Genomic DNA, 16,668 nt, shown 5'->3' on the forward strand with positions numbered 1-16,668 from the left:
TACATTTTGAAGTACAACACGGTCATTTTTAAGACTACTAACCTCACTTAATTTTTTCAGTAAGCATATACCATATTCTTCTGTTACTGATCATTTCCTCACCGATAATAAAAACTACCTCAAAATGATGCTTACTGGTAATCAACTAAAATATTCTATAACAGAACAATTTAAAGACAGGCAGACTACAACTTTTACCATAAAACAGCAAGTATAAATCAGAAGTAGTAAGACAGGCACTCTATTCCATATAAGCTCTGATGATTTTTGCACCATGAACTTGTAGTATAACAGAAACCGACTGTAAAACACCCACAAAGGAAAAGAAGAAATCCACAAGTCTCAAAACACCAATTCCACGAAGAGTTTATTTGTTAGAGCTTTCATGCACCTTCAATACGTGCACTTCCTCAGACAAATAAAATGACAAAAATAACCTCATTAAATACCAAAAAGGTAACATCATTACCTAATTAAACCATTAATTAATCTATACATTAATTAGGCCCACAATTTATAATGTATAAAAGAACAACACCTGAAAATCCGTGTATACACAATACATAAAAGCGTATGCCGCTAAAATAATACAATTGTTAACATTATTGAATAACCTAATAAAAAACTAATATTTTCCCCTTCAACACATCAATAAAACAACTTAATACACATTGGAATACAATGCATCTGAATACAAGTACATATAAAAAATGTATAAAAAACAAAATATATTTACAAATATATACTCTTTATCATATGTCTTATATATGTATATTATCACTAATATAATCATTCCAAAGCTCTTAATCTAAGTAAACATTTGATGGAACACGAATCATTGATCCCCGGATAAACATATGCATTAGTACGCAATTGCCACAGCAGTTCTTGTTCTTCAAGTTTTAAATGCCATGGTCCACCCCTAGGGTTCCTAGGAACACTTTGCACAACAACAAACTGAAAACTATGTGTATTAAACTCATTAACATGTCTTGCCAATGCATTAGTCAGATTGCTTCTAGAAATAGCTTATACATGTTCATATATACGTTGTTTAAGTTGGCGCTCAGTTTTCCCTAAATAAAAAACAGGACACAATTTACACTGAGCCAAATATACAATGCCCTGACTTTCACAATTGTATTTATCCTGTATAGCATACTGAAAACCATTAATGCTAACAGAAGGGCCTATTAATATGTATTTACAATATTTACACCTACCACATTTAAACATACCTTTAATTTTTGTATGTTTAGAATGTGGTATCTCAAACAACTTCTTTAAATTTGGTCCCTTTCTAAATGTTATTAATGGTTTAGATCCAAGAACTTTGTTCAGTGTCGATTCTTGAGTAATAAGGCCCCATTTAGAATATACTATGTGTCTGACGTCATGAGAAATGTCATTAAACTGTGTCAAAAAACTAGTAATATATCTACCACGATCTGATGAAACTGTCTCAGTATGCTGGGATAGTGACAAAACATCATCAGTATCGTCATGAACAGAGGTCTGGACTACATTTAGAATAGGGCCTAAAAGTCTCCTTGACCTTTTAGACATAACTTACTGGATCAAAGCACTAATCAATGAAATAGGATACCCACGACTAGTAAACATATTACATAAAAGATTGCATTCTGTAATGAGAATGCATGAAAGCGCTAACAAATAAACTCTTCGTGGAATTGGTGTTTTGAGACTTGTGGATTTCTCCTTTTCCTTTGTGGGTGTTTTACATTCGTTTTTGTATTGTTTTAGGTGACTTGGTATCAGACCAGTGCTGACAATGTTTCACGGTAACAAGTGAAGTCTTTGGAGTCATATCGACTGAATGATGAGTCTAGATGATTCTTAAAATGGCAGGTAGCATTATTACTCAAAGGGTGTTGCTGAAGTTTACCTCAAGTTATTCTAGTCTGAAGTTTACCTCAAGTTATTCTATTATTCTATCAGTCAGTGCTAAGGCTTGCGTAAGGCTGATGCCATCTAAGCTTTTCTCCCACTTAGTTTCTTATGGGTTTTGGATTCTAGCCAATGTTTTCATCACATACCACTGAATGAAGATAATGTTTGCATTCCATTTCTCACTTCCTGCTAAACTACACAGTGGTTGACTTTCTTCTCTTCCAGGATATATACTTTATTACAGACTGTAAAATTCCACAGGGAACTTCATAAATCACTTTGTGCAAAGGTTGTTGTTGCTGTTGTGTCTTTCGGCTTTTCCCGGTTAGGGGTCGCCACAGTGGAACTCCGGTCCGCTAATGATTGGCAGTAGATTTTTACGCGCCGAGTTGCCGGCCCTGACGCACAACCTTCAACGAAGGTACGCCCATTCACGCATGTCTCCACACAGAAGACGCTCTAGCTGAGAATAGAACAGGATGTCTTACTGTGAGGCGACAACGATACTGAAGCACCACCACCGCAGTATTCACTTTGTGCAAAGGTAATATCCTTTATTTCACTTTTTTTATATACCTGTCAAAGAATGGATAATGTATATGCACTTCATGCAGTAGCAGAAATTAAGTTTTGCACATTTTAGCTGATACTGATTAACTGATTTTCATCACCAAGTTACAGCATAAGCAAATCATGGCACGTAGGTCAAGTTCCCAAGCCATGTTTTTTTTTTTTTTTTTTTTTTATTTAGCAACTGACGATTTAACATACGGTATAAAATCTGTCTGCACATATGTGTGACTCAGCTGTGGAATTGGGTCACTGTCCATCTTAGTGATCTTGCCTCAGTTCAAAACATAGAGTATTGCCTGTCTGTGAACTCTGAAAGACTTCTGAGTCATACAGCAGGCTTAAGGCAGTTATTCCAAAGTGTGCTCATATAAGGCAAATTCACCAAATTCAATATGTGTATTACTTTTCTTGGTCGTCCAGTGGCATGGAATTAAAGTCTTGGTGTGTGTGGGGAAGCTTTCCCGGGATTAGGTGTCCCCCAAAACAAAATTCCATTTTTCTGTCAGTGGACAGCAGGATATGGAGGAGCATCAGGTAGATGACGAGGAAAGGCTGCTTCCTCATCAGTGAAGGTCACAATGGCTGTTGTCTGACTATTTGATCTGCAAACTGGTAATGATATAAACTTTTTTTTTTCACAGAATACATAAAAACTTCATATATACCTTCTCAATAATCACACACATTTTAAAAACAGGGTTGAAGAAAGTACTTTGCTGTGGGCATGGATTGCAGCATAACCATTCCACCAGGGTCTACTTCACAATGTCAAAAGCCGACAATATTGAAGCTGATATTGTCGGCAGCACAACATCGAAAGTGCAGAACATTGTGCAGGTAAACAGAAATCTCTGTAGGGGGAGATTTCCATTTACCTCAATGTAGTGCGATCTTGGAGTTGGAATATTTACGTAGGGGGGTGTGCAGGGGGGCATGCCCCCCTGCCTACGCTAGTTAGTCTTCATTTTTGTTTGTTTGTTTTCTTAACGTTATTCGATGTTTTACTACACTGATCACTAGAGGCCAACCTTTAGTGATTCGATCTAGTAAAATTTCGATAACGTGATACAGACGCTACCACCAAACTGTCAAAAGTTTAAGTTTGGCACTAATGAAAATGACAGCAGGGTAGTGGCCAAGAATCAGCTATAACTCTGGTTAGGTGCTTAGTCTTAGATCTTTTGGCTTTATATTACTGTACCTGCTGCATTGTTTTTCTATGGCTATACAAGTAAAATACTAAAGCTGTACACATATTATGTATATATGGATGCTGCTAAGATCTTTCTCATATAAAAAAATAAAGAAAATGGGAAAAAATGTAATACGATGGTTACTATTTTAATAACATTGACTACATGGTATTCTTTCATTTAAAGATAATCTGATTAGTCAATTGAACAACTACAATGCACAAGAAATATTATTTAGCACTTGTTCACACATACTACAAGGAAAATAAGCTAAGTAAGTAACTTTTTCTACTTAATCATATTTTTCAACATATTTCACACTACATGGCAGATATGTGAATGTTAACCTACAGTGCTTTAGTAAAGTGTTTTTTTTTGGGGGGGGGGGGGCACAAGTTCTCCAGACCAGTAACACGCTGTAGGAAAACAGATGAAATGACAGGCACTACTGTTACTGTCTATACTCTTAAAAGTGTCCTTATTACACCTTAAATGTGTAATTCACAATGTTGTAGCTGTATATAGTTAATGTGAATTTAAGCTTATTAATTTCAATAAATATATATGTAATCAAGTTACTAACCAAGATGTTGCTGCCAGGCCTTGGCTGCTGCTTCTTCCCAAAGAGGTGTCACTTCATTAATGTTCACCTGACTCTCTCTGGTACCTTGTTTCACAGACAAACAAATTTTGTAAGTGTCCTCCAGGGACTGTCTTCTCTGAGCCATCAACTGATTCCACACAGATTCTACAGCTTTCAGAATATCTTGCTTAACTGAAAAAAAAAAACAAAGCAGAAGCGTAAGAAATGGCACTGAAAAATATATACAAGCACACAACAGTTCTTCACAATTTTTCACTAACAAAAATGTAAGACAGCATGACTACACCAGATATGCCAATGTGCAACAAGATAATGGTTTTCATTAAAACTCAACAGTTTTAGTTACTTTAATTTTTAAGGTATTTGATTCCAAGGATATAAAATGGAATCTTACCTATGACCATCATTTTAATTTGAAATGTACTTTTTTGTTTCTAGTAAGCCAAGCAAAGGCTATGTGCAATATCTTCTTTATTGGTAATAGACTGTTCTTTAAAAAATGGCTAAGTGAAAGAATAGAAACATTTTCTGTAGTAAGACAACTATAGCATCAGCTACCAGATCTACCCAGCATTTTGTTGAGAAGATAGAGCTGCTCGTGGCTTACTCAAAGAGTCAATGCACATGAAGTAATGACTGGACGTTAAATGCAGAAGGGAGCATTTTCTGGTCCTAATAAGCCTTAAATTAGTAGACAAGCTGACCTTTTTAAAATGTATCTGCAAAAATTATGCACTACATCTGCATGTGCTGATGGGTTTGCGTATATTGCAAGCCAAACAGATTCAGAAAGAAAAGTAACAATTCAGCTCAGAATTTTGGGCAAAGTCATGATTCCAACAATTGGAAAGTATGATAGATGGTAATTTCTGAGTTATAACAGGAAAAAAGATACAAAAGAACAGTGAGTACAACTCTACTACAGAAGTCAAAAACTGGTTCCCGTTGAGTCGTTGACTAATAAAATCTATCAGAAATATGGCAGTAGGTATTCACTAAATGGATTTTGTTATATTACATTTTATAACATGTGCTTATGACATTAAAAAAAAATGAATACAGAGTTCCTTCCTTGGACCAGTAATCAATATACATAACTACTTCCAAGATGGCTGCACTCTGATCAAAAGCTTAATTTCAGCTCTCCCAGTGTGAAAACAGAAACAGGGATACAGCATCCAATGATATTGTAATCTTAAGTAAAATGCAGTTAATGGCTAGTAAGTATACTGTGATCAACCTGCCTGTCCCTGTAGGAGTGGTTACTGCCTAGAAACTGTAGTTTTATTGGCCATTTTGGGTCAATTCCAAACTCCTTGATCTCTCTCTCTCTTAAAACCCTGCAACTCTCTTTTTGCACGGTTTTGCACACAAAGCAGCGTTGGGCAGCACCGGTTAGCTGGGGTATACTATTCCTGGCTCCACAAAGTCTGCACTGCAAATTTTCCTTTAGAACTAGGCAAGCTTCAACTCAAGTGCTTCAGATCAACTGCTCTTATTGCAGCACTTGCATAACCCAAATCAGCACTTGTCCAAATCTCCTAGAGAGCACTATTATTTTCCAAATCTCCTAGACCGCATTATTACAATACAGCATAAGACCCTCGATTGTCCGCAAGACAAGTGAAATTTACTTTTCCAAGCATGTCCAGAGGACAGCTTCAGGTGTACTCTCCAGTTCATCTGGTGGAATTGGGCATCCTGAGGCAGTGTCACAACTGCCTCAAGTATACAGACAACCCTCTCCTCTTACCTCTAGACACAGACACTTGTGAGAGATGCAAATACATAGCCAGATTGGAGGCTAAGCGCTGTCAACCCATGACTGTAACAGACAGTCAAGAGGAGAAGACACACTAGCATCACACCACCAGTCACACATGTTACTACAAAACAAGCACTGGCAAAACATACACATAAATACACAAAAACATATTTGGAGGCACTAGGTACCAATCTGAAAAGGAAACAGGGCCCTCCAAAGCAGACAAGCAAGCAACCTGCACCTCCAAACACAAGCCAGAAAACACATAATTCACCTCAGCAGTGTGCCTCACGACAGCCCCTAAGACAAAACACCATACCCAACATGCTAGTAATAGGAGACTCTATAGTAAGGCACACAGATGTTCCACTCACCAGGCTGAACAGGGAGAAGGTTACTGTCAGCTGTCTGTCGGGTGCTAGGATCCGCCACATAACACAGGCACTTAGGTCACTCTGGAACAAGTACAAGTATGACGCTGTCATTGTAAATGTTGGTGTGAATGATCTAAGACGTACCTCCCTGGACTACATGAAAAGAGACATTGAGGAGATCTCTGATCATGTAGCCCAAGCTGGTATGACCCTGACCTTGAGTAGCATACTACCTTCACCTAGAATGATACCACAATACAAATACAAAATGTTCAATTTCAACAATTGGCTAAGCTTCTAGTGTCATTCTAAGGGGATCCAGTGTCTGTCTGCCTGGGATGATATGACAGACAAGCCTCGCTGTTCGCCAGAGATGGTTTGCACCTGTCACCCCTAGGCTTTCGAATACTGGCCAAGGCCCCTGCCATCCCCATAGTGCCTTTTTTAGGCAAGGTTCAAAGGACAAACCAACCACTGTAACCAGCACAGGTAACCAAAAATTAAGGGTAATGCTACTCAACGCCAGAAGTCTCAACCTCAAAATGCACACACTCGAGGCACTCCTCAGTATGGAGAAAATCAATGTTTGTGCAGTGACGGAAACCTGGTTCGAGGCTCCAGAGAGCACCCCAGCACTACCAGGTTACAACTCATATCATACCTTCCGGCCTCAGTTACCAGATCGCAGTACAAAGGATGGAGGTGTATCCATATTCATCAAGGATACCCACATCTCCAGGTTAGTGGCACAGCATGATGCCCCAGAGATCATCCATTCACAACTATCAGCAGGCAAAACTACATTTCAAGTCATAGCCTATTATAGATCACCTACCATGTCCCTAGATGCTCACTCAGCATTCCTTGAGGCATTAGAAAATATAAAGGTCCTACTCAACACCATAATTTTGGGTGATTTCAACTACCCTGGTACAGACTGGGCGAACTACCAAAGTTCTAACTGCTATGCCCAGCGGTTCATAGAATTTATAAATTCAAATGCCCTTGAACAACTGGTATGTTCTCCCACTACAGGGGACAACATATTGGATTTAGTCATCACAAATATGGGTGCCCATTGTACCACACCCGTTATCACTCCCTCTCTGGTCAGATCAGACCACAAACTGACAACCCTAGACATCCTCACCTCTCCACCTCCCCCAGTCAAACAAACCATCATAAAAAACCTTTCCAAAGCAAACTTCAAACTACATGCGTCAGAAGTGGAAAGCTTCACTATTCCCTTGCAGAAGGATGATGATATCCAGGATGCAGAATCCTACACCAAGGCACTTTATATGCATCTTCAGGATTGCATGGACCGTGCTATCCCAAATAAAACCAAGACTCCTTCCTCAAGCAAGAAGAAACCAGTCTGGTGGACCCCGGCCATAAGCAAACTATACAATAAAAGGAGGAGACTTATACAAAAAAGGCCAAATCTCAAGTAGAACAATCTTCCCTGATCAGCATTAGTAAGAAATTGAGGGCCCTCATCAAGTCAACTAAAGCCAATTTCGAAAAGAAAGTTGCCAAGGATGCCAAGGATAACCATAAGGCCTTCTATGGTTATGTCAAAAACCTAAATGGCAATGCTCAGGTCTGTTCTGATCTAGTACAAAATGGAACAAAATACACTGACCCGACTGACATTGCCAACATCTTGGCTGACAGGTTCAGTGCAAATTTCTCCCCCCCCCCCCCTCACCACCTACAGGGCCTATTACTATTCCTGGGGATTGTGTAACTCCAATTATTACTGATACGTTGGTTAATAAGGCTCTATCTAAAGCTAAAAACACTTCCTCCATGGGACCAGATGGTGTCCCGGGCTGTGTCATACGCGAGCTCCAAAATGAATTAACCCCGCATCTGAATATCCTGTTCAGTCTCAGCCTCTCGACAGGATATGTGCCCATAGAATGACGCACAGCAACGATGGTTCCGCTGCACAAAGGTGGGCCCACAAACAACCCTGGGAACTACCGACCAATAAGCATGACCAGTCTGATCTGTAAGGCAATGGAGCGAATCATTATGGAACTTCGTCAAGGGCAGATCATGCCTCCTGAACCTGGTGGACTTCTTTGAGACAGTACTCAGGCTATAGATAAGGGAAAGGAGGTACACACAGCTTTCCTTGACCTTGCTAAAGCATTTGACACCATTCCCCATTTGGGTATTATTGATAAACTCACCAACCTGGGCATAAACCCTTACGTCACAAGACGGATCACAAACTGGCTCTCAGACAGATCCCACAAAGTAAGAGTAGTGGGATCTATGTCCAAATCCAGACCAGTAATGAGCGGTGTGCCTCAGGGCTCTGTCCTGGGGCCCCTCCTGTTTGGCATATACTTCTCAGAAGTACAGGCAAGCACTAAAGGGCTGTGGCTGACCAAGTTTGCGGACGACTGCAAACTGGGTGCTATAATAGAGTCTCCGGCCGACATGGATATCCTCCAGAACGGCCTTAATGAGACTGATGCATGGTGTCAAAGCCATGGTCTCAAGCTAAATGCTAAAAAATGCGTAGTAATCCCCTTTGAAAAAAACAGAGTACCCGCGAAATACCACATAGGAGGTAACCCCCTGAAATCTGAAGAAGTAATAAGGGATCTAGGGACCCAAGTAGATAATCAGCTTTCCTTTGATAACCATGTTGCCAAGGTGGTTAGAAAATCCTTCTATGTGACCCATCTGATCACGAAAGGGTTCGCATCAAGATCTAAGGATGTAGTGGTGCCCTTCTACTCTTCCCTCATCAGACCCATTATTGAGTACAATGCACCAATTGGAATGTACCTGGCTAGGCATCTCCAGCAGCTGGAGAGACCACAGAGGTACCTCTCTAAGAGGATTACTGGCCTCAAACAGTTGCCCTATGCAGCACGAACGAAAAAAACTAAGGCTTTTCTCTGTTGCATACCGCCTTCTCAGAGGCGATCTCTGTCTAACATACAGAGCCATGTCCAACCCAGAACTGTTGAACATGCTCCATCTTAACAAAACCAAATCTACTCGAGCTACACGCTCTAGGGATATAAACCTCAGCACAACAATGAATAGAACATGCTGGAGGGATAGATTCCCTTCGCAAATACTTCCCTTGCTATGGAACAAGGTCCCGATCTACATAAGACAGAGCCCCTCACTATCACTCTTCAAGAGGAACCTTGACGAGTGGATGGGTAACAGAAAGTTCACACCAGGGATCATACCAACAGCTCTACTAGATAGGGGCCAAGGGTACTAGCTGCTAAATCAAGGGCCAAGGGAACTAACCAAAGGGGTGGTGAATACCGCACAACGTGGCTGGGCTAATATATGCATTTGGGCAGATAGCCCAGTACCTACCTATGAACCTATAGGATGCCTGCAAAAAAAAAAAAAAAAAAAACTAAAAGAGCCTGAAAGAAAATCAACTAGAAAAGATGAAGAGAAAACACTGACTGTGAAGACACCTGCAGCTAATCAAAAAAAAAAGCAGTTCAAGCACCAGCTTTGGTACAACACATGCCTTCCAGTAATCTAAATGAAAAAAATATGTTAAATGTGCTCAGAGCTGACAAAAATAAACAAAACACTGAAGGAGTATGTGAACTCAATTAACAAAAGTCTGGAAAGAATGGAAGAAGATTTAAACAGATATGCAGATGAGTTAATAAAACTGCAAAAATCTGAGGCTGAAGTGAAGAAAGGCTGGCAGAATATGACACTGTTCGAGAAGAGATGTTTAAAAATGGCAGAATTAGAGTACAGAGCACATAGGGAAAATCTGAGATTTTCTGCAGTTCCAGAAAACTAGAATGAACAGATCATATTCATTTTATGAAGGCACAAATAAGTAACTGGACTGGTAACCCACACAAGGAACTATTAATTGAAAAGGCACACCATGTCTATGCTCTAAATCTGGATATGAGAAAGTAGTCGGGACCTTTAATAGTAAAGATGCAAACCTACCAGCAGAAATAGTAGATTCTGACAAAACTGGCAAAACGGTAAAGTATTAAAAGTTGGAGACAGTACAGTGTTTGTGGAAAATGATTATTTACTGCACACCAAGCAAAAGAGAAACAAATTTATTTCAGTAATCAGGGGATATTGAGAAGCAGGTGTGAGATTCAAGCTGCTGTATTCATCTGTCTTCAGAATTTTTTTCCTGGAACATCAAAGTCGTTTTTTCATGCAGTACAAGCTAAGGAGGAAATGTAAAAGTCTGTCCAGCAAAAAATGAGCCATCAAGCAGAGGGGTACTCTTTTGATAATAAAGCACACAGAGACACTTTGCCAGTGAAAGTTTTTCCACTGTTCCAAAAGAAAATGCTAGAGAGAGAGAGAGAAAAGTGAAAACCTCTGGAGTTGACCCGAAGAATCAGGAGTACCACTGAACAGGAATCTGGAATTGGGACATAGAGATGAAAAGGAAGACGACTAACAACATGGAAATTAGTGAATATATGTGAGACTGCAAAGTATCAATCACATTTGTTAAATATGAATGTATAATAATAAGTCGAATCAGTGGACTTTGGGTGACTTTGTTAAACTTTAAAATATGCAATTTTATTGTGAAATATTATTAGTTATTCTTGTATTCAATACAGTTATTAAAGTAAACAAATGTCTTTTTCTCTTTTTTTGGCAATAAGAAACGTAAGCATTTAAGTGCAAAAAGAAGAAAAGCTAGACAAAAGGATGTTTGTGTTAACAAGCTGTAATCTTGGATTACTGAGGTGGGAGATGGGGTTAAAAATTCACAAATCTTTATATATGAAGAGCTGATTATGTTTTCTCTTACTTCTGTATAGGTTTCACTTCTGGATTAAGAAGACCCCTGACTTAATCTAATAACAAAGTGTAAGTAAATATGGGAACACCGAATATAATGAAAAGTTTTCTTTAAGCAATATATGATTCTGATTGTCTAACAGGCTCAAACAGAGGATTACATGTTCCTTTTTTCTCTCTTACATTTTCATGAAGGCAAGCTGATAATACGGCATTAAAAGATAGAATGCTGGTATCTTCAAGGCTAAAAGTTGATGATTTCTGAAAGTATGCAAATCTGGGGAGAAGGAATAAAGATTAAAAAAAAAAAAAACATACCAATTAGTGCAAGTAGACGCACATGCAATAAAAAGAAGTTATGTCTTACCATAACGTTCCATCTGTATTGTTGATCCTCATTCAGTCGTTACGTATGGGTATCGGTTCCGACCTCGGAACCGAGCCGGCCATCTTCCAAGCTTGCGTCAGCTACAAACTCTCGAGCTTAAACTCTTGCCCAGAATTCCCCTCTCCCTGTTACCTCAGATTGAGTTTGCAAGTTAAAAGAAGGTAGAGGCTACCTCTAGTCAAATGACCTAAAAAAACGGATGGTGAAATCCACTAGTAGCCACAGGAGGGGGAAGGAGGGAGGGTCGTAATGACTGAACGAGTATCAATAATACAGATGGAACATTATGGTAAGACATAACTTCTTTATCTAATACTGTTAATCCTCGTTCATTCCTTACATATGGGACAGAGTCCCCAGCTACCTCTATTCTTGGGAGGCTCTCATGGAAGGACATTCCTGAGCACCACAGAACCAAAAGATGCTCTTCCCCTGGAGGACAAATCCAATTTATAATGATTGATGAAGGTATGAGGCGTAGCCCAAGTTGCAGCTGCACAGATGTCATGTAAAGAAGCTCTGGCCGGGAAGGCAGCAGAATTTGCCACCGACCTTGTCGAATGAGCCTTCATGGTAGTAGGCAATGGGATATTACATTGTGTATAAAAGAAGGTCACACAGTCTTTAAACCATCTAGCCAATGTGACCTTAATAACAGCAGATCCTAATCTAGGCCCAGAATAGGTCAAAAATAACTGGTCAGATTTACGAGAGGACCTAGTCCTGTTCAAGCAGAAGCAGATTTGCTTGTGAATATCTAGGGTATGTAGGCAATACTCTCCTCTCTTCGAATAATTGGGGAAGAAAACTGGCAATTCAATGGTTTGATTAATGGACATTTCAGAGATAATTTTTGGCAGAAACGAAGGATTAGTTCTCAGACACTCTATCTCTATGAAAAATCAAGTATGGACTCTTGATGCATAAGGCTTGAAGCTCAGAGATATGTAATGGCGACCAAAAACAAGGTTTCCATGACAAATATCTGAGGTTGCAAGAAGAAGCTGGTTCGAAGGGTGGCACTGTCAGAGCTTGTAGAACTAATGGCAGGTCCCATGGTTGAACAGGTTCTCTAAAAGGGGGCTTCAAATGATTCACATCTTTTATGAAGGTCTTGCATAATTTGTGTGACATAAGAGAGGAGTCCTGGACACCCTCATGGAAATTAGATATTGCAGCCAAATGAACTCTAATGGTAGAGGCCGATAGACCCGATTGAAATAGGTCAGCCAGATACTGAGAAGGGATCTACTTGTTTTTCTTTCAGCCAACAGGTAAATCTTTTCCACTTGCTTAGATAACTAATTCTACTGGAAGACTTATGAGATGCAATAAGAATGTCCCGTACTGGTAAAGAAAGATCATTCTGCCTGGCAAACAAGGGAAATGGAGGAGCCAAGCTGTGAGCTTCAGGCTGTCCAAGTTGGGATGAATCAGGTTCTGTGGATGTGAGATCAACTCCGGGGTTGGATGGAGAATCCATGGTTGATCTAGCAGGTGAGGCCAAAATAAGGGGAACCAAATCTGACGAGGCCAATATGGTGCTATGAGGATCACCTTGCTCTTCAACTGAGGGGTTTTCTTCAGAAACTGGGGAATGAGGGGAATAGGTGGGAATGCATAAAGTAGACCCGAGGGCCAATCGTTTTCTAGAGCTTCCCTGAGTGACTGTCCCGGGGGGGGGGGGGATCAGGGCGAAGTAGTTGCTGTATTTGTAGTTTGACGGGGATGCAAAGAGGTCGCAGCAAGGACGGCCCCAGTGGTGGGAGATCTCTGCCGCTATCAAGGGATTCAGTGACCACTCGTGAGGTTGTAGAATGCACCTGCTGAGTCTGTCTGCTATCACGTTGGAACTCCAGGGAATGTGCGCTGCTAGAAGAAAATGGTTGGCAGCCATCGCCCATTGCCATATCCTCATGGCCTCTTGACAAAGGGGATAAGATTTGGTTCCACCTTGTTTGTTGATGTACCAGACCACTGCCATGTTGTCTGACTGTATCGCAATCGTCCTAGATGGCAGCAGGGGATGGAATGCTTACAACGCCAGAAGCACCGCCCTCAGCTCCAGAACATTTATATGCAGTCGGGCTTCCAATTCGGACCAAGTGCCTTGCACTGTCGGTCTCTGATATAGCTCCCCCCACCCCATCAGGGAGGCGTCCGTGGTCACTGTAGCCTTGGGCTGCTGAGGGGAGAAGGGAAGAAACCATTGTGAAGGGTTGTGGGTCATCCACCAATTTAAATCCTGTTTGCACCTGTGGATTACTCGAATCTTGGCTGAAAGAGGATGCTGAAAAGGATACCATTGGGTGAGCAGTAGCCATTGTAGAAGCCTCATATGAAACCTGGCCAGGGGGACAATGGTGATGGAGGCTGCCATAGAACCCAACAGCTGTAGGACAGAGTGAGCTGTGGATTTCTCCCTTGAAAGGATTGGGATCAGTTGTTGCTTTATCATTAGAATTCTGTGCTCTGGAATGGATGCTCTGCAATTCTTTGTATCCAAGATGACCCCTATGAATTCTGTGGACTGAGATGGGGTGAGATTGGATTTTTGCCAGTTTATGGTTATGCCTAGCCTTTGTGCAGCAAGGAGAGAGTATGCCAGGGCTTCTTCTAATAGATGTCTGGTGGAGGGGGAGATAAGCCAGTCGTCTAGGTATGGAAACACCTGGAATCCTTGTAGTCGAAAGTGAGCCATGCACTTTGTGAACAATCTGGAGGCTGTAGAGAGTCCGAAGGGCTTTCTCCCAAAACCTGTAGTGACTGGCTACCGCACGGAAGCGCAGAAATCTTCTTGATGGCCTGTCCACTTTTATGTGGTAGTACGCATCTTGAAGATCTATCAGGCACATCCAATTGTCTTTTTCCAAAAGTGGGAGGATAGACTGTATTGTGACCATCCGGAATTTTTGTACTCTCACAAACTTATTCAATACACTGAGATCCAAAATTAGTCTCCAGTCCCCGGTTTTCTTTGGCACCAAAAATAGTCTTGAGTAGAATCCGGATCCTATCTGGTCTGGAGGGACTATTTGGATGACTCTTTTTCTTAGCAGCTTTTATATCTCTAGTGCTGCTTCTTCCCTTTGACTGGGTGGAATGTTGGGAAGATTTTTTGAAGGGACAGGACACAGATCGAAGGGGATATGATAACCTCTGGTTATAATCCTTTGTACCCAAGAATCGGTGGTGATGGTTAGCCAGGCAGAAGGGTACAAGAAAAAACGACCCCCAACCACCTCCAGAGGAAAAGAGCTGGGCCGCTCTTCAGGACCGCTGGTAGGATTGGCCAGGAAAAGAGTCCCTGGAACCCTGGTTACGCAGACCTCATCTGCCCCGAAAGGGGCTTCTTCCCTGTGAGTTTCCCCCTCTACCTCTAGGGGAGAACTCGGCCTGTGTGTCACGGAAAGGACCCTGAAACTTTTTGAACCATATCTTCCCACTCTTTTGGTTTCGGGAGAAAACACGTTGAGAGGAAGAATAATGGACACCTACGGCAGAAAGGGTCTTACTGTCCTGTTCACATCTGGCCAGTGTGCTTTTAACTTTGGGTCCAAACAACGAAGAGGCTTCAATGGAAGCGTTAAGAAAGGAAGACTTAAAGGGTTCCACGAAATTGCACAAGCGCATCCAGGCTTGTCGTCTCAAGACCACAGCTGAACCCACCACTCTAGCTGCTCCTTCTGATGCGTGAGATTTCAGTCGCATGGAGGAGTTAAATATTGACTCAATGCTGGCCAGCTGAGAGGCCACTTTATCACAGACCTCATCAGATACGGCACCAGCCAAGGTTTCATAGAGCTCAGAAATTAAATCCCTTTGAAGCCTGGTAAAGTGTGCCATATAATTCAGGGACCTTATAGCAAAGGTCACTGATGCAAAGGTGCGCTTCCTTATCCTGTCCAGGGCCCGGGACTCTTTGTTGGGTGGATGGACAGTCTGGCTTTCTTCTTCTGCCAGATCCTTTTTGGTTGTGGCCGCCACCACCCCAGCATCCACAAGAAGACCTTTAGACCAATGGGGATCCATAGCAGGAGGGGACAAAATCTTATCTGGCTGCCAGGGAACAGCCTTGACAGTGTCAGGAGCCTTCCACGCATGCTGCACGATGAGCTGGACAAGTTCATCGGCAGGTGGCGTAACCCAGGAAGTAGGGGGCCGGGCGCGAAAAGCCTGCAGGAGCACAGACTCCTCAGAGGTCGGATTAGAGGGCTACCAGTCACCTCTCTGTTTAAGGATTTCGAGGATATCGGCAAAGGATACCTCAGAGGGTGACCGAGGGGATCCTTCCCCATCATCAAAGTCTGCGTCTTCAGTGAGGGACTCCTCTGTGGATTCCATGTGCTTCCTCTTGCATGAACTTTTCCGGTGAACTTCCTCAGAGGGGGAAGCTGAGGAAGTCAACGGAAAGGGTGTTTCCTGTGGGAATATGTCCTGAGGCTCTTGCGCCTGGTGTCCGCTAGGTGCGATTTGTGAACACAGCGGTCCAGAGGAAGGCAGGGAGATAGCACAGTATCGCCAGCAGAAGCCAGGGCCTTCTCCATCATTTGGAAGGCTGGTCCACCTGAAGAGGGGTGAGTGTCCAGGAAAGGGGTCACCCCTCCCCTAAGTGGCTCAGCCTGCCGACCCGGAGTCCCCGGATGTCTGTGAAACAACAAATTACGAGTGTCACAACTATCATCCTGGGTCATAGCAAAACTCTCCTGCCAGAAAGGCAACTGCGGTTCCTTAGTGAGATCCATAAAGGGAACCGTAGAGGGGGAAGACTGTGCTATATCAATGGACTTCAAAGGCAATGAAGGAGGAGAATAAGAACGAGTCTTTGGAGATGGATGATCACCTCCCAAGGAAGGATAGGTCCTGGGGGGCAGGATACCTCTGGCCAGAAGCACTTGATCCACAAGATGCAGCACATCATGTTCAGAAAGGCTTCTAGTGGATCCCACGGAGAGTGAGGGAGAAACAGGTCTGTCCACAAAAGAGACAGGCTCGGTGCCCACCTCACCAGTCTGCACTAAGAACAATAATGCCGACAAAGACTGGACTACTGGTGTCTGCAC

At 41.9% G+C, this 16,668-nt stretch overlaps 1 protein-coding gene across 1 annotated transcript in view; it reads right to left on the reverse strand.

Moving 5' to 3' along the window:
- Nucleotides 1-16,668, reverse strand: part of WDFY4 (WDFY family member 4) — a 4,454,583-nt gene that overhangs the window by 2,321,458 nt on the left and 2,116,457 nt on the right. Inside the window, exon 35 of the mRNA XM_044055648.1 lies at nucleotides 4,261-4,452. Coding sequence (XP_043911583.1) covers nucleotides 4,261-4,452 — 192 coding nt within the window. The remainder of the gene's footprint in view (nucleotides 1-4,260; nucleotides 4,453-16,668) is intronic.

The sequence above is a fragment of the Protopterus annectens genome, chromosome 14.part0 (genome assembly GCF_019279795.1).
Source record: "Protopterus annectens isolate FY-2018-M chromosome 14.part0, PAN1.0, whole genome shotgun sequence".
Taxonomy (NCBI): Eukaryota; Metazoa; Chordata; order Ceratodontiformes; family Protopteridae; genus Protopterus; species Protopterus annectens.